Consider the following 26,824-nt stretch of genomic DNA (forward strand, 5'->3'; position numbering starts at 1 on the left):
TATTTGGGGGTAGTTGGAGGGCCCTCCACACAATGTGCAATCCCACCCCCCCCAGAAGCCGGATGAGAACAAACGCATTACCTACATTGGTCATTCTTAACCTGTGGTCTGTGGTTTGCAGACCTCTAGCACTTTTCCAGCGGAGGTCCTGATTTATATTCAATTAACTTACACCATCTGCTTGCTTTATTACTTACCCAACTAATTACCAAATGGTCAGTTCACCAGGGGCTTGTTGAAACAAGAAACAATGCAGTACCTATATTTTTACATTTATTTTGTGTTATTATTTATCGCAAAACAAACTTATTCTGATACCACTCAGTTGCAAAATTTCATTGCAGTACCACCTATAAATAACATAATATCCTTCCATACTGTTAACTCCAAGCAGGAGTAAATGCAAACACATATTCTTGGTTACACAACATTCCCTCCCTCCATTTTCTGGTCTCTAAATGGGAGCATAACGCCTCGCTGATCCTGTTTCCCTGACCACACGAGGCAGCTTGCCAACATATCCTCTTTGGCTTACATATGTCCAGAGGATCTCTTGACCTCCTGTTCCCCACAGTCCTTCAGCATCTTTCTCTTACACTCACAAATGTGCAAAACGCAGCAGGCACTTGGCATGATAGACTCATGATGCTAAGAAACATCGGCTTTTACACAGACGTTGCTACCAACTTCGGCTATTTCAGAGCATATTCATAGCAGTCTGCAAACCCATAGTTCAGAATGAGACCACTGTTTTCTCCTGTCCAACCAACAGGCAAAAAGCTTTAGAAAGCAGAGAAGCGTAAGGTGAGGTGCCTTTTCTATAATGATATGGGGCACTGAACTGACATATGTCAAAATCCACTAAGAAATAATCATTCTCACCAATGATATCTTTGCATGAAGGGTGTGAAAGGAATCTAGGTTTGCATAAATAACCTGTTGACCAAAGAAGGAACCTGTGACTTGGGGTCTGTTATTTAATTTTGTGTGGTCATCTTATTTCTATGTTATTAGTAGTAATCAAAGGATTAATGTGTCACCTGATAAAGGTGTTTGATAAAGCCCATTTGTCTGACAGTGAGGACTTTTTCTAAACTGAAGTGCTGTGCCACTAATAAATTCCTATGCATTGCGATGTGTTAAGTGATACAGCAGCAACCTTCTCACAAAATCCCAGATAACAACCACCTCCGCAGCTGATCAGCCATTGCAAAACTGGCTTGCTGCAGCCATTAGCAGCCCGGAGTGGCAACTGGAGAGGAGCGCTGTGTGTGTGCCTGTTGCTGACGCAGGCGTGAGTGGAGCTTTTAGCTCTCCCATGGAATATTCACTGTTGTTGGTGACCCCAGGACAGTGTCTGTACCCTGCCGCACCCACCACTGCACCCAAAGCGGTGCTGCTCTGAGCAGACCTGTTGCAGATAAATGCTCTGCTGAAGTACTCGCTCAGGTCCATCACAACTAACACTTAGAGAAGAAGCAGGGACATTAATTTCCAATCCCCCAGTCTGCATGCTTTGTGGTGGTCATCCATGGTGTACTGCCAGAGGAACCACTGGGTACAGAACCAAGGGGCATACCATCACACCAGGGGCTCTCTTCCCAGAACACCATGCCGTTAAGTCAAACAAGGTCATAGCTACGTCAACACTGTGGTCAACAAAGGAGGATGGTATAAACCAGCATTGTGGCTTGGGCATATTTAAACTCCACAGAGTTTAATGAGGTTTAAGCAAACAAAGTAATGCAAGGCATTATCTATGTGTAAACTCATAGTTGTCACAGACAATAATGCAATGTTAGTTCTACAGAGGAGACCTCTGCCTTACGCACTTCCAGAACGGACAATAAGCCAGTCCAGCAGCCATCCCGCAAACCGTCCTCCCATTACAATGAATTGTATGAATGCAGAGGCAATATACATTAGGACGTAGCCCATAGGAAAATGTTTCAGGAGCCTTTTGGCTGAGATCCAGCCTCGGGACAGCTGAGCGTCTGTGGGAGCGCTGGGCTCCTCGCCGCAAGCATTGTCTTTGGGCTGACAGCGTCGCAGCTGTGAAAAAGCACACCGAGGAGCCTTGGCAGAACACTCCACATTACTCGGCGCAAAATATTGGTGTAACATACGATGTTTTGGAGTAACTATCTGAGTTATCACTAAAACTCTATAAATGTGACGATATTCCTCCACTGCCTGAGGCTCACAGAACCATCTGTTTATCAGATACGAATGCGAGGGACTGGATCACACTCCAGAATTTTTTCATGTTGTCCTAGTACAGGCTGCCTTAAGAAAAAGAGAAATTGAAAAGGAAATTCCTGAATAAAGGCAAAAAGTTCATACCATATATGGCCAGGAATATTTGAGGAAGATGTGCTGATTAAAAAAAAAAATAAAATAAAAAAAAAATTATAGCTACACAGAAGATTATTGTCAATTTGTTCTGACGAACACTTTTGGCACATCTCATCTGATGGTGTCCAGCACTCCTCAAGCACTAAAAAGAACTGATGTAGAGACAATTAAGATAAATGGAATCTGTCTTGTGACTCCACTGGGATTTGGAATTTAAGTGCCAGAATGCTATCAGCATTTTATCACAAGCTTATGCACTTCCTAGTGGTCTTTCTGTCTCCTGGATTTGAAGATCACACCCCTTGAACAGAGCACAGGAACTCCAGAAAGAGGCAGGCAGGGAAACCTTTATAAATATATAGTAAGAGAAATACATAGATCTGGTAGACTCAAAGCATGACAAGCACGGGCATGAATAAGGATGATATAATTTCTGTATGATCAGAATCATGGGCGGTTTGGGGTTGGTTTTTTGTTGGTTTGGGGTTTTTTTGTAGTTGACCTCTAAAATGCAAGGGGTGACATTCTTGCCCTATTGAAACCAGTGGGATTTGTGCCATTGACTTCAAGACAGCTGGGATTTTACTCCATGTAATTAGCTAGGAAACCAAGCCAAAATCCCAAGTCTTCCTTGAACTCTGACTGACTGGAAATCCAGAGCCCAGGTTCAGCTGTATGTAACAGACACAAAGCAGAGGCTGTCACCTGGAGAAATACATCTGTAGGGGAGCTGGTCCCACAGACAGCTTCGAGGAAAAAGAAAACCACAAGCAAAAAATCTGTTTTTCATGTTGGTCTTGCTACTGCAGCTAACTGTTTAAGTCAGCGTGCCTCTCCGGTTCCCTCCAATCCAAAAGTCTTTCCCTCCTTTTTCTTGAAGAAAGGCATTTGAAGCACCAAAAGCTATTGCCAAAAATTTGCTTGTTAATGTCCCAAACTAATCAGGGGGATTTTTACTAACAAAAAGGAAAATATGATTTATGACCATATTTAGAAGATAACCAGGTTCATGATCATTTTTATGGCATATGGGAGTTCCCCGTGGAGAATTTTCCCATATCCAGTTCCCCATTTAATAGAAGACATTCCTCTGTTGATGACTCTGTAACACAGAAGAACTTGGGGTTTAATCATCACATTTATAATATGATACATGTCACTTTATTTGCAAGTGTAATAGCTAGCTGTACATAAAGAAAGGGCTGTATCGCCTCATCGGCAGTATACAATAAATTATTGACACAGTGGCTGCAAACGCCTTTCTAGAGGGAATCTGGAAGGACCTTAGTTTCTGGAGGAAATCCCCAAGTGCAATAATTAGTAGGCTGTTTTCACTGTCCTCTCTCTATTCCATCATTAATCTGTCCTCTCATGTCCATGTTCATTGTATATTGATCTCAGTGGACTTTAAACTCAAATGAAGAGCTGAGAGTAGTGCAATGAGACTCTGCTATGGGGAAGTGAGAAAAATATGCTGCAATTAGAAATTAATAATGGATTTAGGGGCTTGTCACAGACAGATGCCTTCTCCTATTTCCTTCTTCTGCATCTCATAAAAGGGAAATTTTACATCTCCCTTGAGCAGATGTTAGCAGCGTGGAGAATCTCTGCCTCAGAGTAAACCAATGTGTGGAAAAATAAGTCAGAGCTGGCCTGGGGCACGGCTGATGTGACGCAAGAGGGCTGCCCACCGCGCAGGATTGGCCATCTTCCTAAGGGACTAACTGCAGAACCGCCAGTACAAGGAGCCATCTGAAAGTTGGGATGCATCCTGGATGCATTCCTGACTGAGCATATTGAGAAATACGAACAGCCAGGGTGAAGACTTGCAGAAGGCTCTTCGTCTGATTTGCGGACTGAAGTTAGGAAACCCTGTTATAGTCAGGCCCCAACAGCAACATCATGAAAACATTTAGCAAGAATATGTTTCCATTATATTCACAATATGCTTTAAGACAGCTATCCACATGCCGTTGCCCATCAGCAGCATGAGATTATCACTATCCTTTTCCCCACAGAAGACTAAAGACAGCAGCTTTCACCTAAGTGTCAGCCCTTTAGCTTTTCAGCAGTTGTATGTTTCTGTTTAGTCTTTCTCTGGATTTTATTAAAATCTCAGCTGTACAAGCACTCTGCAAAATTTTTACTCCCTACTATAAAGCTTGATAAAGTATTTTGCAAGCAGGGAAATGCAAGTGAGATTTTAATGGAAGCACAAAGCTGTATCCTGGATACAGTATGGTCCATTTACCTGTATCGGGAAGAACTGTCCCACTCCAATGTGTGTGTGTGTTACCATGAGATAACACATGCCTTTGGGAATTAGGAAATACTTTGCCTTGCTTGTGCCTTCAGCAGACCAGCAGGAATTATCTCATGGTAATAAGTAACCCCAAATGTCTAATTCCTGCAACAAAATGGCAAGGAGAAAATAAACAATTACTTCATTGTTATGAAAGATCATGTTCCTTCCCACTGACAAAAATATTTACAATTGAAGATGCCTTGGGAATGTATCTGGACTATCTATATGCCTGTACCTAGTGCATCTATGGGTGTGCAGTTTATTATGCATACAGGTATAAATATATAGCGGTAGGTACCATTTTCAGATGTGCATAGACATTTGAAAAAAATATGCCTATATCTAATAAACTATGCACATATATTTCACTTTATAACTGTTTAATGCCCTCAATTCTTTAAACAATACAGTGCTGTTAAATGTCTGCAATTCGGGTCAGAGCAAGTTTCCCACATGCAGTAAAATTCTTCCTGAGGAAAAAATAGCTTCGTTTTCAGCTGGTTCCAGTCGTGGTGTTTATCATCTCTCTGCTGCTCTGCTGCACAAAAATCTGATTTACTGAGATGGAGAAGACATCATGCCTGACATCATGTTCATTCTGTGAGCTAAAGCAACTTTTCCAACCAGAACTACTCTCTTCGCTTTCATTCTTTGCAGCAGTCCCTTGTAACTAGGTAATTTCAGGTAAATTTGCAACACTTGCTTTCTTACTCTCCCTTCAACATTGGGAAAGTATACTATTAATTTCCCCTTAGCTGTTACTAGGGGGTTTTCCAATTCATTCCCCACGGGACAGAAATATAGACTTACCCATACAACTCTGTAGGAAACAAATTGGAATTTGGAATTGCTTTGAACATGTGGCACTATTGCACCTTTTAAAATGCTCTAAATGTTACTGCTGCAAGATGAAAATGGAGCTTTTACTACCTGGATTTATGTACAGGTTCATAACTCAGTTTTGGAAACATTTAGCAATACTTAATTTTGAAAATAATTAAATAAGCATATTTTAAGAATTATATTAATGGAATTGTTTCTATAAATGGCGATTAATTTTTTTACAGACTTTGAGAAAGAAGCAGCTTTATTCCAGAGAAGAATACCTTTTGTCCCCAAAATTTCTTGTTTTATAGGTACCAGGTATTGAACCTTCTCTTGATTAGAGCATCCTGCAGTATTCCGACACATCATAAAGCACTTCCCTCCATACTTAACTTCTGAGCTTACTGTGGACTTATATGCTTGGAATCTGGCACACACAGGCAGGCACATGGCTGTATCATTATTTTTGTCATCTGTGGGCAATATTCTACCACTCTCAGCCTTGGGCTCTTCAGGAATTTGCCAGAAGCAAAAAAAAAAAAAAAAAAAAAGAAAAGAAAAAAAAGGAAGGGAGGGAGGATGTTAATATTTGACTTCAGGATGAGGAAGGGTTTATGTTAATTATTGATTTGTGCCCTTTAATGTATATGATGTGTCCCTTGAGACTGATGAGATTGCTATAGAATACTAATGACCTTTCTCTAGACTAACGTTAAGCAAAATATTAACAACAAAAAGTGCATTCCTTTAGTCTTATTATTGGTAAGAGATCAAAGAACAAATTTGTAGCTCCATAAACATGGGCCTCGAGACACATTCCTCATACCAAGGTGCAGGAATCGGCCCTATTCATCCATTTACAGGATCCAGCCTTTGGTGCTCATTATTATTTGATAAATGACTAACAAATATATTGCAGCCAATGGCTCACTAATGAACTATGCATTAGGATGATTGCTTAGAATACCAGCTGCCTATAGTTGGCCTGATTTGTCAGATGGCACCATTTCTAATCCCTGTCTACATGACTCTCCAAACCATAGGAAGGTTTCAAGATGGTCAAATCATGCAGTTTATCAACTAGATCAACATTTGCACAAAAATTTGCAAAACTTTCTCGCTACCTACACATGCCTGCAAGTGAAATTCCGTTGATCAAAATTCTCAGAGGAAGCAAAAACACATTCAAGACTCAAAAATATGAAAATAAGAAAAGACAAGCCTGAATTAACATGTAGAAAATACAGCTCCACAAGAAGAAAATCTTGGTAGCTGGGGTAACAGCCTGCATCTGAGAAGATTCATTTTTTGGGTCTCTCTCTACTGCAGACTTTCTGGAGAGCCTCATTTATTCTTTCCATGCTTCAGTTCCCATTAGTATGAAGGGCATAAAATTTCCCAAGAATCCCAAAACAGATGGGTAAACGTGAATTTTGTCTTGCACTGAGCAGGTCTGAAGGGAGAAGGACTGCTAAGATCAGTGAAATGCAGATGGGGATAGGAAGAGTAATAAATTACTTTCTTTCCCTCTCCAAAAAGCAACAGCTCTTTCCTTTCCTCTGAGAAGCAGCAGTCCCAGCCTTCTCTCCTGTATCTCCCATGCTGCTGAGAGAGAAGGCTGAGATTGTGGTGTAGTTCTGCTGCATGGAAACCCAGAGCAAAAGTGAAGAGAGGGATGGGATGGGATGGGATGGGATGGGATGGGATGGCATGGCATGGCATGGGATGGCATGGCATGGCATGTGATAGCATGGCATGGCATGAGACAAGGTGGAATGGGATGAGACAGGGTTTGACGGGATGGGGAAGGCTTGAAGAGCTGCTGCTATGTGATGGTACCAGCAGCTGTGCTAGCAGGAGGTAGGGGTTAGGCTAGGACAACCCATCTTGGCTGTGCCATCCCTGGCAGCCTGCCCCCCCTCCCAGGGATGCCTGCTGCTGTGGGCCTGGTCTAAAACTTCCCAATTGCATGGAATATGGGACTACTATGATGCTCAGGTGCTATGGTAAAAGAGGCTGTATAAGTACCGGAGGTAAGATTACATCCCTTTTCATCTTGTCAAGGAATTCCCATATTCGCTGATGGCATTGTTTTGAATCTGTAATAAGGGGCTCAATCAGCACATTTCTCTAGCCATTCATTAGTGTTTTTCTTATTGCTGGTCACAATAAATTACTCTACAGTGAGTAGGTGATTGTTAAATATCAGTCAATTTTGTTGAACCATCTTCCCTAAACCAAACAATCATTTTTTTGGCTTTGTCCCTTGGTATTCTGTTCTCGCCCTGCTATTTACTATGCCCATTTATTGCATTGTTTGGATTTTAGACTGCTCTTCCATTTGTCCTCCACACCTTGGCATGGTAGGTACTGGTAATAGTAATAACCAAGATCCATATTCTGAGCCTGTTAACAGAAGAATAAATTTGAAGCTTCAGGGTTGGCTTCAGCAGATGTTTCGAGAGCTTGCAAGGACTGTGATCTTCACACTGAAGTTGCATATATGCATGGCTTTTAGTGCAGATCATGTTGTAACATCAAGGCTTTTGTTTGTATGAACCCTTAAACACACTACACTCCCGATCTCTCTCAGAGTATTAAAACAAATGAGTGTTATAAAGAATAAGTAGCACTTGTAATTACTAACACAATTACGACGAGAGTGGAACCTATCACCATGCACTATTTTGATATTATTACTATGCATTAATGTTTGCTTTGGCCCATGAGATGAGTCACACAGAGGACGGTCTACATTAACAATGATGGGGACCAGATTGTCTGCTGGTATGTACTGGGACAGCCCCGGTGGGGTCAACAGAGAGGAGCTGTCTTACAGCCTCAGGGATTATGGCCTTGGGAGCTCCACCACGAGCCTCGCTGGGAGTCAGATCCAGTCCCAAGCATGTCTTTTCTAAGAGGCAAATAAAATGAATAGCTAAGTAGGAATGAAAATTAGGGAAAGAAAAAATACTTGCACAAATGTGTGGTTCGCTTTCAGTGATTCAAGTTTACTGTACATGCTACATCAAAACAAATCTTTGCAATTACATTTTTCTTCAGGCAAGGGAGGTGGTGGTTTTGTTTTTTTGGTTTTTTGTTTTTTTTTTTTTCCTGGACTCCTACACCCTGGTTAAAAGCTTAAAACAGGCTGAGTTGTGCAAGGCTGTGTTGAGACTGATTAGGCAGGAAAGGGCGCTGTGACACTCCCATCCGTGTGAAAGAAGAATGGACCGGCTCCTGAAGTCCGTCCTCGCCGGAGCTTGATCTTCCTCCCACTTGTTCATGTCAGCAGTCCTGACGCAGGAGCAGGAGCCGCATCCAGGCCTTACTCAGCAACAACTGCTATGGAAATCAGAGGGAAGGGTGCATGCTCAGCTGCTCTTTATCCATCAGGATTTGAACTACTGCGAGTTCTGTTTCTAGTAAGAGCTCAATAAAAACTGACCAGAAGGCCTTAAGATTTGATCCGGTGGATTTTCAGCGTACTTCTGCAGGGCAAATACTGGCAATGCAGGAACGGTGCCAAAAGTTAGGCTTGAGACAGAAATCTAACCTGAAAACTTCGTCTACCTTTTTTGCAACTGAAATAAACTTTGGTATTCACAAAGTTGGACTTGCGAACCTTACTGGAAAATGTTTTGGTAGTCCAGTGAGATCCTCTGTCCCATACTGCAACCATATCAGATCTCTGTGAAAAAAAGAACTATTATCTTAAGTAAACCATTAGCTTGCTAAACTTATTCTCAGATATTTTTATTATATTTTTAGTGCTCCTAAAAGGTGCTGGACTTTACAGGATTTCAGCTATAAATATGTCCTTAGTTCGTTTTACACCACTATCGCCAACCCTGCTTATTTGAGTTTTGAATAGGTTATCCCAGACTAGGGACTGGCATTTTCTTCCCCCTCCCGTAAGCGCTGGCATCATCACAGAGCATTTTCTTTGGCACTAAACGAAGCTGATGAGTTACAGAGGGGAACAACTTTTCCTCTAGCAGCAGAAGCATACCAGGTGTCAGAGAGGAATGACTAGCCATGGTTAACCCCTGACAGATTTGAACAGTGACCTAGATATCAGAAGCAGCATATCACCTAACAACATGAAATACAAAGATAATCCATAACCTTTATTAAATGTAGTGTTGCATTTCATCCCACTGCAGATACGTCATTATTGCGCTGTGGGCAAAGATGAAAATAGCATGCCTGATATTATGGATTTATATAATACATAATAATGCTTAGCATACATATAGCACCGTTCATTCTCAAAACACTTAAAATCATTTAAACCTCAAAAAAAGCTGTGAGGTAGATCGATATGTTGCTTCTATTTTTTATTTTTTTTTAATAATTATTTTTCCACTAAAACTGTGCATCACATCAAGGAGCAATAGATCTATGGCCAAATCCCGATCAAATTACTTTGGTGAAACTACTGATTATCTTTGAAGCCAATGGAAAACTTCCAGCAATATAACCAAAATCAGACTCTGTATCCTATTCCTACATGTCGTAAAGCTGAGCTGTTATTGGATAGCTTGGTACATCTAAAAATAAACCCTTTGGTTTATTTTTAGCTCATTCTGGAAACCGAGTCGACATTGTTTCTTACTTCTCTGGCTAACTTAAAAAGTAAAACCCAACAACGTGCTGCTTTTCTTGTATGCCATGTTCTCCTATCTGTTTCCAGGCACCCTCCCTTCACAGGCTGGGGAAACAAGATGATGTGGTTTTGCAAGACGATGGTACCGGTGGCAGACTACGGCCCTGTACAGTCACCTATCACATCTCGGGGCGACCAGGTAACTCAGAGTAAGGTCCTCTTTCCTCTCCCTGCGCCCGACTTCGGGGTGTTGGGTTTGTGCAGTCATTTAGTCAATGCAGAGTGAACCCTGCTGCCTATCATTCTCATCTGGTTGTTTTACACCCTCCTAGGACTCTTTGAAAGAGACCTCTAGAATCCGTCCTCTTTTAAATCCATCGCTGAAGCTATTGCAGCCAAGGTCCTTGCCAGCTCCAACTCGGCAGCTCCAGCTCGGAGGTCCAGATGGCCGTTCTTTGCTCCTGATAACCTCGGAGATGGTGGGATGGATTCAGCTTAGTCTTCGGTCTGCTGTAAGATGTGGTCAGTGTGACTCACGGCAGTAAGCTGTTCTTTGCTGTTTTGTTCCATATACAAATTCTGGGAGAGATAAAATTTACTTTCTCTTGTGGGAGTAACGTGTTCATTTAAACAGACCATTGTGGTTTAACTGTTAAAAAATCCAGGAATGCCTGTGTCAGTTCTTCCCTTCCAACATTTTATTCTATCCTGTCATTTTGTCAATTATGTTTAAGGCTATTCTGCCAGTTCAGTGCAGTCAGCAGAAAACAAAACATGGAGAATGCTTTTTTTTTGGGGGTGGTGGAAAGGAGATGAAAAAAAACCCAACAAAGTACCCAACTTCCCAAGCCATTTTAAGCCTCAAAAGTGGTTGAATGACTCAGTAAAAAATGAAACCCAGTCCACTCAACAAGGTATTTTAACCAAATAAGATATTATAAAAATATGGAATAAAAGTTTTCCTAAATAAGAAAAAAATATTCCGTCACACAGACACATGCTTAAATCTTGCAGTCAGGAGTTTAGCTCAAATCCTGCTTTCCTTGGTCACCTTAAAACGGGGGAGAGGAAAGATGACTGGAACTGACCCCACACTCACTGAGGATTACATAGGGTCTTTGCAACAGTTAGAGATGTCCACGTTACAGAATCATTTCTGGGATTAACTCATATAAAAACCTGAAATTATCCCTGGATCAAAAGCTGTTTCAGTTTGAATCGGAGTATGCAATGCTGCTGCAGGATAGCTTTGCACCTTTCTGCATCAACAAGCTCTTGGTGCACTACTGTAGAATACATCTCTGGAAAAATTAGATCCTGCCAGGGATAGCAGCTCCATTTAGCACAGAGTTTCTGTTTCCACAGAAACCACACCACTGAAGTCTGCAGAGGGCAGATGTAGAGTGAGAACATCTGTGACCACTTAGGTTAATTGCCTTTCCCAACTCTTCCCCCACTTCTGGTCTCTGATGGCCCTCTGAAGATCAATGGCAGATCACCAGGCATCTTGTTGCAGGCTTTCTGCCATCCTGTCCCATCTCCTGGGGTTATCTAAAGCCGGTTTTAAATCTGTACCCAGAGTGTCCCAAAGGACTACTTATAGAGAGTCTGCTGTCTCCTTTGTCCCTGGCTTCCTCTCTGTTCCTGGACAGACCGTTTACTCTCTCTGCTCCTCAGATCTATGGCTGTAGCAACAGCTAAGGGAAGCTTCACAGGTCTAATGCAGTGGTGCGTTGTGTCTTGTGTGATAGGCTCAGGTACAGCTCTGATGGGAATCGTGTAAGTACCTGCTTTAAATAGTTATTTTAGTCTTTACCTTGCTTTGATAACAAATATTTTCAGATAAAAGGGATACCAAGATATTGCATTATGTTACAGATATTTCAAACACACTACGCTAAGTATACATGTTCATTGTTATTACTCTCTGATATGTAGTCTTTTCTTAGCACAATGCTAAAAAAATTAATGTGAAAAATATATTCACAGTGCTGATGCATGAAAACAATTCAAGCCTTACCTCCTCTGCCAATGTACTTAATCTAAACTCAAGCTACAAAACACAAAGAAAGAAAATGAGATTTTTAAAAAGCAAGTTTGAAACCACTATTGAAACCCACAACAGTCAAAAAAAGACTGCAGCAAATGAAAACAAGGGCTAAAATTCATGCAGTTGCCATCACCCCAGGTTTCGTTGTGGTTCTACCTCAGTGCTACACCAGCTTGCTAGTTTCCTTTCTGAAACTCTTCAGATGTGGGAAGAAGTTGGCTGTGGCTGTAGAGACTGGGGGCGTCAAAAGAAAGATGAGATATCAAAGCTGAAGGAAACAATTGAAACTAGTTATTTCTGGTGATGATTATTAAGAGCCGGAACAGGGATCTTTAGCAACATAGCACCAAGTTATAACACCCTTCTGTTTTTTCAGGCCATCAGAGGTATGTCCAGGGACAGAGCGAATGTCCTTACTGGCTTCTTCAGACCATTGGCAACCCACGTTATATACAGGAGGTGCCACCAGGGCTCGCTCCTGAAAGGTGCAGCTCTTCTTCAGGTGGCTTTCCTTCTGTGAAATAGATTTGCTGATCCCATTTGAGAGGCCTCGGGGTTGTGCAAGCAAGCTCTGTAACTACAAAGTTTTAGTATGATTTTATTACACTCCTCCCAGAGATCCAGGCTGATCAGTGACAAATGCTGCTTTTATTTACCGTTTTCATATGAAGTTCTTACGTGGACGTTCTTACGGCAGTTCCTCATAATGGCATCAAAATGATAAAAATCTTCAGTTACCCAGAAAACGTGGAGACACAAACTTAACTACATTTAAGGACAAATTTCAGTACGATTGACCTTGAGACAAATTCTGGCCTGTTAAATATGTGTAAACCTTTGTCTGCATATACATGATAAGAGTATTCACAAGAGGCATGTGTTCCTATTAAACTGAAAAATTGCTCGTTTGTTTGAAGGCTTAAAATATTCAGGGCAAATTATACTTTAACTTTTCAGTGAGATTGTACTCCCCAATGGGTCTTACGGCAAAATCAGAATCTTGATTGTAATAAATAATATATTTACAAAGTCTACATATATTCAGAGTACACATAATTTTGTTCTGTGTCTCCCATGAAAGCAAATAATCCATGGAGCCCTGTATCTGTAGTTTGTGTTGACCTCTGAAGTCCTTAATGCTATTTCAGTCTTATTACATACAGCCGGAGGTATATTGTTCCTTACATGTTTACCAGGTCTTTCATTTTGTTTTTCACAATATAGTAGATATCCTGGTGATGGCAAGACCAAGATTTTGCTGTATCTTGCTCACATCTCAGTGGTCACCTGTTCCTGCCTTATTTCTGAACGTCTCACCCTTTTGCTGTTGAGAACTAAATCTGAAAATTGTGGGGAAAAGCTTCATTCAGGTTAGCGTCTGAAATTGCTACTACAGTTGTGGATGGGATTCAGTCACTGTTAAAGCGGTGGAACATCCACCCTTCCAGTGCTGAAGTTCAAGTCAGACACTAAATGAACCGCAGACCATCTGAGGTGGGTCCGGAGGAAGCACTGGAGCCGGGATGCTGGTTTTGTGCCAGGGTGGGGGGCACTGGGGTTTCTTTGCTCGTCTGGCTGCGCTGCTCCCATCCAGCACATCCCTGCGAACAAAAAGAAAAGCGGGCCTAAGCACCAGCCAGCTGGCTTCGTGGAGGAGGAGGAGGCACATGGGCTTGGCTTCTACGAGGCACAAAGCTTCTGCCTGCGTGCAGGGAAGCTGGAGCTGACTCACTGCCGGAGCTCCCCTTGGGAGGGACAAGTGCTTACAAAGCTGACTGACACCTTAGTTTCCTCACTAAACAAAGTTGTCTAGTCATAAATAAACATGTCATTTCTGGCAAAAAAAAAAAAAAACTAATGCAGAGAATGAGCGCATTTCAGAATAATACTAGTGTAACAGCGAAAGTCTTGTGCTCTGCATCCTCTCTCTTTGCTGAACACCCAGCCAGGAACAAAAGAACCGGGCACTTGCCCAGGCTGGAGAAGGAACCTGTACAGGTTTCTCAGAGCTTGGGGTAAAAGACCCCAACCGCTACACAGGTCTTTCTACTGACACGAGTCTGTCCTTTTCACTTCTGATGCGAGGAGCCAAGGCTTCCTCCAGCCTCTCAAAACATGGATCCCAAGCAAAACGCTTCTGCCTTCCCCAAATGACAGCCTTCCCCTCGCTGCCTGGTGGTTGCATCCCTCTGCAGCCACGGAGGCCGCGCTGCCGCCACCATTGAGCCCTGCCTGTGCTCTGTGACTGATGCTGGGCACCAAGCAGGACTTAATGCCGCTTGAAGCAGCGATAACTTTCTGCATATTTTAAAGCAGGTCTCAGACAGTTTGGAGCATCCTTCTTCCAGGCCATTTTGCGCTCAGACCATTGCCCATCTTCTGTTTTGTCTCGTTGGAGAGCGGCTGGAGGATGATGGGACCATCTCTGTGGTCACCTTCTCCTCCATGCAGCTCCTCAGTCATTGTCCCTGCATTTTCTCACTCAGGGGAGACGAGAGCCTGTAGTCATAACCAAACAAAATTAAACCAAGCTATTAAATGAATGAGTGACCTTACTAATGTGAAAGAAGATGATAACAGTAACAACCATGGCCAAAACAACTGCAAAGCAGATCTTCAGATAACAAGAATTATTACACCTTTAATTTCTGATGAACCAACATTTTCCTATGAATTACTGACCAAAACATATTCAAATTCTAAGGCAGGAAGTCTTTTTAAGCTTTCCCTTAGTCACTGGTGCCATTAAACACATTTAGAAGACATTTGAGTTTACGCTCCTTTCTTCTCCGACCACAAGCGCGTACACGAATCCATACCACGATGGGCTTGCATCAGTGGCAGTTTTGACCAAGCGAGGGTTGCAGAGTCAGGCCCCACGCAGAGCCCTAGACACAGTCTTGTTCTTATTTGGGATAAAAGTGAATGCATTTTGATGAGCTAAGCAACCAAACTGGGTTAATATCCAGTTTGTCAACAAACTTGTTTTGGCATGCTGGCTAGACCATGGCTGTTTACCCCAACTAAACCCAATCTTGGATTATTTTGTTCCCAGAAAAATGAAGGACCCTGAAATATCCCTTAGCAGCCGGTAGTGCTATGTGAGGAGAGAGCCAAGAGCTCACACAGGCCCTTGCAAGGATTTCAGAGGCTTTGGGCTGAGGACTAGCTGGGAACCTCTATCATTCCAGACGGACAAATCATGCATGCTCAGAGCAACACGACGCTGAACGTGCAAAGAGCGAGTCCAGTCACACTGCTCGTACACCATGGGGGTGTTCTCTGCCTGTGCCTGCATCAGCTGCAGAGGAAGAGCTGTTTTCCCAAACATCTGGAAAACTCCACTGCCGGCTGACCAGTGCTGAGGATCCAGGGGCACCCTTTGAATCACCCCAGAACTAAATAAACTCTGTTTACTGTGTTTACCTATAAATATAGGCACATATATATATATAAAACCCATAAATATAGGTAATAAATAACCACCAATGCCCTTTCACAAAGATATAAGGGCTTCCTGGAGATAAGACATGCAACCCATCAAGTGCCTTCCAAAGTATTTTTTGTAAGGAAGGTCTTTCAGAACAAGGGTTGTGTTTACAGGATTTATGAAGATGTTAACAGCCTCAGCTACAAAAATCTGTCGAAATATTGTAATGGAAATTCAGGCACATTGTTTTGGTTTTCGTGCAGGGGAGGTTATTTTTTTATTTTTACAGATTATTTTTAGAATTTGGTGAAGGGTCTGGCTGCTTTTATACCGAGAGCTGCTGTCATGTAAACACTAGTAACTTCTCAAAGACAAAAATGTGTGTGTGGTTCTAATTTTAAGTACATGAGGTCATCAGTTAAGTGTTTGAGGACTGTGTGCCGGTCGGACACGAGCGGATAGATGCATCGCATGGAGTCTTGTTGATCTGATTTCAGCTTCAAGCGGGTAAAGGAGGCTGGCTGGCTCAGGCGCACAAATAAACGGCTTGATTTACACAGACGCTGACACAGGGTTTTACGAGCCTCCGGAAAGTCTGTGACTTGTGGACCCGGAGCAGTGCGGGAGGCGGGCAGGGCTGCCCCACCGCCCTTTCCAGGGCCGGCTCCTGGTAATGGGCGAGCCCCTGTGGCAACCCGCTCGCCATGCTGCAGCGAGGCCCAGCACCCCCGTGGGCCCCGTCCCGCGTCCCTCACGCAGGGGGCTGAGGGCTTCACAGGCGACTGATCCCCCGAGCCCCGCTGGCCTCCTCCCGGGGCCCCCCGCATCCCGCCCGCCGGCGGGCCCCGACCCAAGGGCAGCAGGACGCCCCCTCCCCTAGGCCTCCCTCACGAAGCGGCACACCTGCCCCGGCCCCGCTTCACCTCGGCCCCAGGCCCAGCGCACCCTCCCGGCTGGTCCCCACCCCGCCTGGGCCCGGCGCGGCGCCACTCGTGACGGGTGCCGCGGCGGGAGGGTCAGTGGCGCCGGCGGAGGCCTCCCACCCGCGTTTGCCGCGCCCGCCCGCACTGCCCGGCGCTTCCTGCGGCGCGGGGCGGCGGAGCCTGGCCGGCGGGGCCGGGCCCAGCGCGGCGGGGGGGGCGGGGAGGAGGAGGAGGGGAGGGGAGAGGAGAGACGGGGAAGGGAGCGCGGGGCAGCGGCGGCAGGAGGAGGAGTCGGTGCCGCCGCCGGATGCTGCGAGGAGGTGCCGCGGCCCCCCTGCGCTGCCGGCCGCTCACCTGAGCGGGCAGGAGGGAGGAGGAGCTGGCATCTGAGCTGCGCGGAGCCCGGCGGCGGCGAGGCGGGCGGGAGCGCGGCGGACTGAGGGTCGGCCGGGCGGGCGAGGCCATGGCGCCGGGCGCCTAGCGGGGCCGGCAGCGCGGCAGGAGGCTCGCGTCCCGCCGTGTGCGCCCGGCTGCCGGCGGGGGCAGCCGGCGGCCTCCGCCGCGGCCTAGGAGAGCGGGCGGCCTTCCCCTCAGCGCGCCGGGCGCGGCGCCGCCGCGGCCCACAAGATGTCCACTCGGACGCCGCTGCCCACCGTCAACGAGCGGGACACGGAGAACGTGAGTGCCGCGCCGGGCCTCCCTCCGCCGCGCCCCTTCCCCCGCCCGCCGCCCCCTCCGCAGCCGCCTCTCCCCGGCACCTGGCGGCGGCCCGGCCTGTCCCGCCGCCCAGGCCGGGTGCCCGAGGGGTGGGCGGGCCGTGGCCGTCCCCTCGCCCGGCGGGCCGGGCGCTCCCCAGCGCCGGGCCGGCACCGCCGCCTGCCCGCGCCTCAGGCTCCTCCATGCGGCGCTGCCGGGGCGGGTCCGGCTCGCTGCGCTCCACGTCGCCCCTGCCCGCCCGCGGCCCCGGGCCTCCCGCAGGGTCGGTGGGCGGCTGTCGCTCCGCACGGCGGCCGGGCAACCCCTTCCACCCGTTGTTGGGCCGGGCCGGGCTGGGCTGGGCTGGGCTGCCCTTATATGTACTTGGCTGGAGCCGGCGGCTGTAGGCGCATAGAGGCAGTTGGCTTCGGTCCCCCGCCGGGGAGAGGCCTCTGGCCCCCGCGGGCTGCAGGCCGGGCTCCCCTGCCTTCACGCATCCCCCAAGCCTGGGTCGGGGTACCCACTCGTGGGCTTCCTAACTGCCTGGCACTCGGCCCCGTCTCGCCTTGTGGGATTCAGCCGTACTTGCTCTTTGTTTGGTTTGCACTTCGAAGATGGTCCCCGGCGTTGCTGTTGCTGTATTCCTTCCTCTGGTTTGCTTTGTGTTGCATTTGAGTGAGGCTGTCGTTGTGTCCTTGGTACCTCCCGAGTTGATTGTCTCTTCCTTTGTGCTCTCTTTAAACATCTTCGCACTCTTCCTCTGCTCCGCCCGGACTTGATGGAGTAGAAGCATAGTGGTGTTGTCTGTTGTGGTGGTCTTCCTGCAGAAAATAACCAGTCTTGGTTATGATGGTGTAGCTGAGAAACTTTAAAATCCTGGACCATGTCTGGTCCTGTCCATCGGTGGTAATTATTTAAATAGGCAGTAGTATGGGAGGTGTGAAATTTTCATCTTAGGTGAGGGGACCGATGCTAAAAGAGGTATGTTTGGAATGTGTGGTAGATATCATTAGTTGCCTTTGGGAAGGTGACAGAAGGCGCGGGAGGGAAAAAGGAGTCATACGAAATTTAACACATGCAATCACGCCCAACTTCTACTTGGGTGGAAAACGATCAGTAAGAAACGAAGGAAGATGGATTGACAATCAGTTGAAGATCCTTGTTTGCATTGCATCAATCTATAGAAGTTCTGGCCAACAGTAGGAGCTTACAATGTTTGTTTACTGTACAAGCCAAAGCAGCAGGGTCAGCTGAATAGGTTCCTGAATTATATGAAATGAAAAGTGAATATGAGAAGAGGGTTTGGAAGGCAAAGGTAACAGAAATGAGATAATGTAGTTAAAGAAGTGAAACCCTAGCTCGGTGTCTTATTGTAATGAGCTTTTAGTATCTGTCGCTCAGTGGAAGTTTAATTGACGTAGCATATCAGCCTGGTTACTAGTTAAAGCTTAAAGCAAGTGGATGTATTTGGTCTGTCCTTACTCTTCATGGACTGAGGGGTCCTGTATTAGTATCAGAATGAAAGCAAATCCTTGAGATGAAAATGAAAGTTTAGATTTAATTAAATGACCAATCCAGGTTTGATTGATACATGTTACTCATGAGTCTCCATTTCAAATGTATATAGGAGTGTAGATGAGAGATAGATGACAGGAAGAGATAAGGAATATTTATGCATAAATCCAGTAACATAGTACATAAGACTTGCGAAGTACGCTTACACAAGGCAAATGGAAATATTCTCAAATGTTGTCAACTTCTGTAGAATGAAAACTTCAATTAAGTGTTAGTAGCTAATTTAGAAAATATTATGCTACTTTTGAATGCTCTACCTAGAGATAAATAAGGATTTTTTTTATTATTATTATTTCAGAGAGTGCATTGGGTATCTAAAAAAAAAGGCAAACCCATGTCTTTACAGGATATCAAAATACTCAAAATTGCCCATTTGCTCCTGAAAATCTTGGCATAAGTCTGTAACCTAATACTAATGAATATAATCCTCCAGTCAGATAAACAGTAAAGAGCCATGCAGTAGTAAGTTCCCAAATCTGTAATTCTAGTGCTGTCATTAGTATGGCGTCATCTGGGTTTTGGAGCAGAGATCTCCAGGAGGTTGTCACTTCTGCCCCTTGGGAAGCCCTCTCTGGTACCTGTGGTCTCCCTTACTTAAGACCTTTTGCTAAAGTGGCAAATGTGGGATGGAGGAGGAGGTGGCCCATTGCTGACTTCCCGAACAGCAGCATTCCTTGATGTAAAATGGACTCTGTCAGGGTGAGGCGAGACTCATAATTTACTTTTAATGTGCTTCCTCCTGCTAATAAACACTAATGGACTTAGGGAAGTGTTTATGCTGATGGGTCTTGATGCACAAAGTTTAGCCAGTAAGCTCTGGGTCACTGAGGTGGTAAGAAGTTGCAACTAAAGGGAGAAATCATTGGAAAGAGTGAGGAGTTAGAGCAGCGTAAGTATGAGTGGTTTTGGCCTGGTGAATAAATCCATCTTTGTAGTGCATATTTCCAATTCCCAAGTATGCATATTAGTGAAGCTCTCCCAAGGTCTGCAGTTAATAATGGTGATCTTCAGGAGAGAGCTCTTTTCTTCCGTCTCGTACGCGTGGCCGTCTCAGCAACGTTGCTCCATTGTGTGACTCTCAAGGGACAGACTGTAGCTCTGTATCCCGGAGAGAGCTGATTGATGGTTCTGAGCACAAACCTACGTACGCGTCCAGCTGTGCTTTGCACATGGCGTGAGGCTGTTGCATGAAATCATGGGGAACTACCCTACCACTGCCACCCCTGTCTTTTGGCAGCTGCTTTGAGTGCTCTTTAAAATAGAAAATAAGTAAAATTTCAATGGATGCTTTTCTCAGTGAATATTGAAGTGTGTGGTCTGTTGTTTGGAGAAAAAACAAAAAAGTAATAATCAGATATAGCACCTGTCATAAGAGTATACGTTCCTTGAAGAATTATGGGAATTCCTTGTGGGATGGGCGAAAAACGTGCCTATTTCCATAATTCTTTGTGCCTTTTATCACACAGTGCCCTTTGAAAATAGTCTGCAAGGGAGAATAAGATCATGTAGCCGATTACTTGATAAGGTCTTATCAGAAAGCTGGAGTGAAAGGTACGGGGACTGCTGACAGCGGACAAACAACAGGTGGAGGGAAACAGTGGTCGTGAAGCAGTCAGTATGTGTATAACTGATAGGTCTGTCTTACAGAAATTCACAGCCCCTTTTTTTTTTTTCTTTTCCTTTTTGCTATTCTTTAGGTCTCCCAGTGCTGTATTTAACTTTTCTAGCATACATCCATAAATATTTTTCATTGGAAATGTTGTTTCTCTTTCATTAAAGCTATGTTTAAGGAAACAGAATATGATTGTCAAACACTTACTGCTATTGAATGGTTTATTGGGAAACTTGGAGAAATTAATGGGTGGAGGCAGTACACTAAAGATTATTTTCATGTCTATTACCGGATTTATTTTTTTCAAGTGAAGGGTAAGAGTACTATTCAAAATAATTTTCTTGCATTTGGTTTTATACATGTAACTATTTACAGCTTCCTCTTGATACTTTTTATGTAGGCTGCAGTAGGTAATGTTTCAGTGCATTCAAATACTTGCAGTTGGGGTTAGTTTGGGTGAACTGAGCTTCCCATCTCTGCTGGGGCTAGAGGAGGAGAGGGACAGGACTCAAAAGCTTTGAGCTAGAGTAGCTCTTTTGTTTTCATTGAGTTGGTATTAATTGAGGAAAGAGGGGCTTTTATGTTTTTCCCTTCGTATTGTATCATGCCATTAAATTGGGGAATGATGGTCCTGAATTAATATATTACATCGGTAATATATTCCTTTAAGTGTTTTTGGGGAGCCCTGTATAAGAAAAGACTCAACAGTTGGCTGTATACTACTTGCTTTAGTAAAATTAATAAAAATGAGAATGCTGTAGTTTATTTTTTCTGATTTAAGGATCTCTCAGTCTGGCATAAGAATACATATATTTTTTTCTATAGTAATTGTAACTTAATCTTTTGAAGGTATTACTATTATTTGTGAAGGTATTACTATTTATTTGTGTTGTGGTATGACCCAGCTAGCTAAGTTTTAAGGTATTATTTTGCTTTGTACTTTTCAGACACATCAAAGTCGGTTAATTCTACTGCAGAGATCTTGCATGTTTACAGCGGAAGAAGGAACAAACAAGGCGGGAGCGCTGGATGATAACAGCTCTGGCCAGAGTCGAGGAGGAATGTGGGAGTTGTGGTTTGTCTTACTGGCCAGTGCCATATGAGAATGACTGAGAGATGTCATGGCAGAGGGAGTTTTAAGGAAGGATAGTACAGTGACCTATGATCATGTGATTTCCTTCATTATCATACAAATAATTATAATTTTGACACACATGCCCCCGTTTGCAGGCTAGCAAGGGAAGGGCGATGTCTCAGATGCCAGCTCGTGTGGGTGTGGTTAAAGATGACTTTCTGATAGTGGGGGTGAGTAGACAGCTGCATTTTAAAGAGGGAAAAAAACTTGAACAGGTAAGAGATAATGGAGGATGGAATAGAGTGGTCAGGTTGGGGTAATAATAATTATTCCATGTTTTAATTTCTTTCTGGTTTTTGTTTTTCCTTCTGGATTTGCCTTTGCACAATAAGAACACATGGTTTTGATTTGGACAGAGGGGGCGTGGGAGAAAGTATCTGACAAGAATTCTTTCGTTCAGTGCCTTAAGCAGAAGAATGGCCTAGTTTCCAAGCCTTATGGGTTCAAGAGTACAGCTGTATCTTTCTTATCCACAGGAGATGGGCTTTAACAAAGTGGAGAATGCCTGTGTTTTTTCCTTGTAAGATTATTTTCCTTGATAATAAGTACACCATTAGGTTGTATGTTTGTTTGAATGGTAAGAACAGAGTATGTTCTCCTAATCTTATTTCGAAGGTTTGTGTTTTCTCTGTGCAGACTTTTAGACTTTTGTTTTGGTTCAGGTCTTGAGCAAGCTCCTATGCTGTGGGGTAAAACACTTGTTTAGCTAGAGCATTATGCACGGAGAGAGCGAGGTTCATTTTGAAGTAAGTTATCCATTTTGAAGTTAACCTTCCATGTGAATCGGAGAGAGTCATGGGACAGGTGATTATAGATGTTTAATTTCATTTTCCTTCTGTAAAGAGAAATATTTTTGAACAAATGAGTGAAAATGTAGCTTCATGCTTCAGTGTTCTAGGCATCGTAAAAGAATATATAGGGTTAAAGTTCAGAAAGGGTTAATGTAGTTTGATTGTACAACTTGTTTCATTTCATTCTTCATGGGGTTTTTGAGGTTCGTAGGTAAACATAAAGTTAGATTGTTTGTGGTCAGTGCTCGGAAAACTGTACTTACGTGGTCAGTGGAGTTAAACGCTGAACTAGGACAAGGAGATTATGTTCCATGGAGCCTTGTTATCAGTGGGGGTCTCTACCATCATATTTTTCTGATCACATGGACTTACTGTTTATATCAATATAGCTATTTTCATTTTCTAACTCTGCATTTAAAATGTTTTAATCATTGGTAAAGGCAGGATTTTTTTTCCCCAATGGCACCCAATTATATTTGGAAATTAATGTTTCTACTATAAATGTGGTAGGTTTCTACCATCACAATTGCTGTTGTTTAGCAGAGGGAGCTCCTGCTAACTTCTAATTGATGTCAATAGTTTAAACACAGAAAAAGTAGTCACTTGATTTTTCTTTTAAGTGCAGATACAGTGATTTCTGTAAAATTAGTTCTCAATCAGTGATTTGTGTTTGCAGTTGCAGAGGTTTTTTTCCTCATTCTCAGAACTTAGTGTAGACCTAGACTTAATATCTTACTGATATTTGAGAGAGCTTTAAACACTATTTTCCAGTAGAGCAGATTTATTGAGAAACGATCCTATAAAAAGGAGAGATGATTTTATTATTTTGGAGCTAGAAATCTATGGTGCAACTAAAGCCCTAAGACAGATTTCTTACAAATTGGCCTATTAACAACTTGAGAGTTTGAGCAAACTTTTCAAATGTGATATCAGACAGAAAGTATTTTATCATTTCTGTTTAGATATTATCTTTTAGTAGCGTCAGCCTTTTTTTTTTTAATATACATTTATGCTCTGTGCTGCCCTCCGGGTTAAATATACTACTTGTAAGTTGCTGCAGACAGAGACATGTTTCAAACTTAGCTTATTTGTGTTGTGGTCATGACACAATATTTTTTTTGTTGTTGGAAACACAATGCTTGCTTTTTGTGGTGTTTTTTTGTTTGTTGTTTTTTTAATCTTTCTGGAATTACAGAATCACCCCAAAAATTTTTTTATGACTTCACAATTTTTTCTGAGTCTTCATTCTAGAATGTTTACTCCCCTCTAGATAGTGGTAAATTAAGAAGCAATGTTCTCCACAGTTGAATGTTTCTGAAAACAACTATAAAGCAGGAAAGTTCCATCGAAACATTCACATCGTTCAGTGTAATGAATATAATGCAACCGAATCTGAGTTTTAGTAATAAGCTCTTTCTCCACATCAGCTACCAAGCCTGTTTAATTGTTAACATTTTTCTATTTTTTTCACATTCTAAATTAACATTTTTTTTGTGTTCTCTCTGCTCAGTGCTAAACTGAGCTTTAAATTGGACCACTTGTATTTCATCTAAGAAAGAAAATTTCTCCTTTTTTTGTTTTTCTGTGAATAACTTAGTAAAGTAGTAAAATCAAAGGATTGCTGAGATCTCAAGGTCAGTTTAAGACTTCCTAGGTACATGTGATGATACAGCTTAGGTAATTTTGGTGAGCATCCTAGCAAATCTAAAGTTAAAAATTCCAAGAGGATAAGATGGTCCTTGTTCTTACAGCAGGTTTCCTTGTGCTTGTTTAATCTTATTTTTGCTAAGTAGTGACCAAAGACACTATAGCTATCATGGTAAAATAGTTTAATGCAGAAGCATTGGAAAGTACTCTCTGTGCTTATCATAATCCTGCTTCTTTTTGAACTGAGATGGCAGCTGAAGGAAAGGTTTTGATTTTGGGTTTGGTGGTGGTAGTGGTTGTTTTTTAGATGAGCATTTTGTCAGAGATTTCTTTATGTATGCTTTCAAAGAAAACACCAACTTATGCTGAAAGGCATATGTTCACAGTTGTAGTAAGGTGTCTGCACAGTTAAATTCAGCTGGGCTACAATTAACCTTTCAAAGCAATGAACCGGACGTGCTCGTGGAGCAGTGCCATGGCTTAGGCTGTAACAATTGATCAATAGAGTGTATTTGTGTAAAACCCAAAAGCGCAGGTTTTCTGTGCCTCTCTGTAGAACAGAAGATCAGTATGTTATTGTAAAATTCTTGATCTTACTGGGACAGCTGATCGACAGTCACTTTACATCACTTAAATCATTGTGGAAAGCAGGCTGTCTGTTCTGCTGGAATGAATGCATTGTCTGTGTGTTTTCAAGTTCTTGTGTTCTATTGTTTATTGTATAGGGATCAAGGAAAAAATAATTTTCCTTCTTTTATCTTGCCATTCCTATGCTTGTGGGACACCTTAGGTGTAGGCTGTGGGTGACGCAGTGAGAACTGGTCTGCACTTGTAAAGACTCCTGCTGAGCTGTTGAAGATTTAAGTGCTCAGTACCAACGTCTCCTGGCCTTTTGTGTGCAAATTATTTCAAGGTTGCAATGTTTTCGAAAAATGTAAGACATGTTATGGAAACCTGCATTCATAATGCAGTAATACAATGTATTTTGGGAAAAAAAAAAAGATTCTTTTTCTTCAAATGACTGGCAATATATCAGAAAGAGGACTCTTGGTTGCAGTAAGCTTTAGCCAGTTTCATTGTTTTAATTTCCAAGCTGTATCCCAAATCTAAAGAAGGACTTGCAAAAAAAAAAAAAAAAAAAAAGTGGTAAAACATTCTTTACATTGTGCAGTCATTTTGAATGCCCAGTGAGTATAAACCCGATATGTGTGGTTTCCTGGGTAAGGATTGATAAATGCAGTTGAGTTATTCTGAGGGGAGAATGAAACACATTCATGACTTCAGATCAGTGTCTGCCTTGTTGACCACAACCCTAGTGGTGTGTTGGCCGTAAGTAAATAATAATCCTGGTGTACATTTAAATACGTGGCCTGTAGAATTCATAAAAGCAGAAAAATGGTAACCGTGTTAATCAGAGCAGAGAATGATCTCTAAACTTATGATATATTTTCATTGATTCAACATAAGGAGCTTTGTCTAGTTGTGTTGCAGAACTGTATTTAAGCATATGTAGTTGTGATATGAATAGCTCGAATAATAAGACAGAACTTTTTTTACCTCTGAAGAAAGCACGTGTGTAGTACATGGACGTTCGCATAGCTGAACATAGAGTTATTGGATAGCCCATGGCAGTTTTTTGCAAGAGCAGATCATGATAATATTACTGGTGACGAAGTCTAATTGTTTTTGTATTGTAAAGTAATAGTAGTGTACGATAACTTTTAAAATTTCAAGCAGAGAGAAAATTAGGCAAGGTTGTTAGAGAGAAGTGATATCTTTCATTAGACAGATGTGGTTGGAGAAAATAGATTAGATTTGGATAGATTAGGCTTTAGCAGGGCTTGCTGTAAAGGCTCCTGCCCAAGGCTAACCTCATGGTAAAACCTGTAGTGCCTCTGCTTCACCGTGCCTCTGTAGGAGGACCCACGCCTTACTCATGATGCAGTAAAACACGCACCTTCTTGTAAGTGGAGGCACAGCCTTAGTCACTGCGATAGAGTGCTATTTTCAGCTCTCTTGGAAGCTTTCCTCCCAGCTTCCTCCCTTCCCCACTGTTGGTTCCTATCTTTTCCATCTTAACCAAATACTTAGGATGAAAGAAAAATAAAGTAAAGCGTGTTTTACTCATGTCCAAGCAGTCCCTTTTTTTAGAGGGGAAAATGCTATTTATTTGTAATCTTAATGCTGAAGTTTATTACATAGACCATTTTTCTTATTTATTCCCTCAAATATTTGACCAATTTCATTTTAAACCTGGTGATAGTCTATAACCTAATGTCACAGCAGCTTTATCCTTATGTACTTCCCAATATCTATGTTTCTGAGATTCCATTTACCCATGTTCATGAAGTTGCTGGCCATTTAATACCTGTAACTTCCTATTTTATCGCACTCTTCCCCCCCTCCCGCCTTGTTTTCCCCCACATTTTGCTTACTAACGTGCTTTTGTGCTTGAGCTTGCGTTCTTGTTGCCAACTTCCTTATGCTTCTCACTCTTTCTGGGACCTTTTCCAGTTTTGCTCATTTAATGACATAAGCAAAACCAATACAAAGCTTCACTAAAGCTATGTAGTTGTAGCTCCTGTTTATCCTTCAAGTAACATCCCTTTGTATGAATCCCAGGGAGCGTTTTAGTATGGGAATAATCTGAATTGTAAAGCTAAAGGGAGTGAAGAAATGCTTGGCTGTGGGTGGGTTGGGGGGGAGTTGTTTCTGTTTTGGGGATTCTTCTTGAAATTATTAGCAAAAAGGATTGTTACAACTTTAAATACTCATCAGTTAGACTATATTTTCCTCACTCTGCATTTCCTTCCCTCCCCCCTACTAAAGTTACTGTGCTTTCTTCTTCCAGACAGAAAAGAGTAACCAAAG

General features: G+C 43.0%; 1 protein-coding gene and 1 long non-coding RNA gene across 9 annotated transcripts in view; one reads left to right on the plus strand and one right to left on the minus strand.

Annotated features, from left to right (window-relative positions):
- Positions 1-8,534: 8,534 nt before the first annotated feature.
- On the minus strand, positions 8,535-15,471 carry LOC142601316 (uncharacterized). Its single transcript, XR_012834919.1, has 3 exons — positions 13,330-15,471; positions 9,116-9,176; positions 8,535-8,990 (listed from the first exon to the last, which is right to left on the minus strand). It is a non-coding gene; the product is annotated as an uncharacterized LOC142601316 (long non-coding RNA).
- A 1,500-nt stretch (positions 15,472-16,971) lies between these two features.
- Positions 16,972-26,824, plus strand: part of MARK1 (microtubule affinity regulating kinase 1) — a 60,167-nt gene continuing 50,314 nt past the window's right edge. For all 8 annotated transcript variants that reach the window (XM_075749302.1, XM_075749306.1, XM_075749304.1 and 5 more), the window contains exon 1: positions 16,972-17,175. In XM_075749302.1, the coding sequence (XP_075605417.1) occupies positions 17,125-17,175 (51 nt within the window). In that variant the 5' untranslated portion in view covers positions 16,972-17,124. The remainder of the gene's footprint in view (positions 17,176-26,824) is intronic.

The sequence above is a fragment of the Balearica regulorum genome, chromosome 3, assembly GCF_011004875.1.
Source record: "Balearica regulorum gibbericeps isolate bBalReg1 chromosome 3, bBalReg1.pri, whole genome shotgun sequence".
Taxonomy (NCBI): domain Eukaryota; kingdom Metazoa; phylum Chordata; class Aves; order Gruiformes; family Gruidae; genus Balearica; species Balearica regulorum.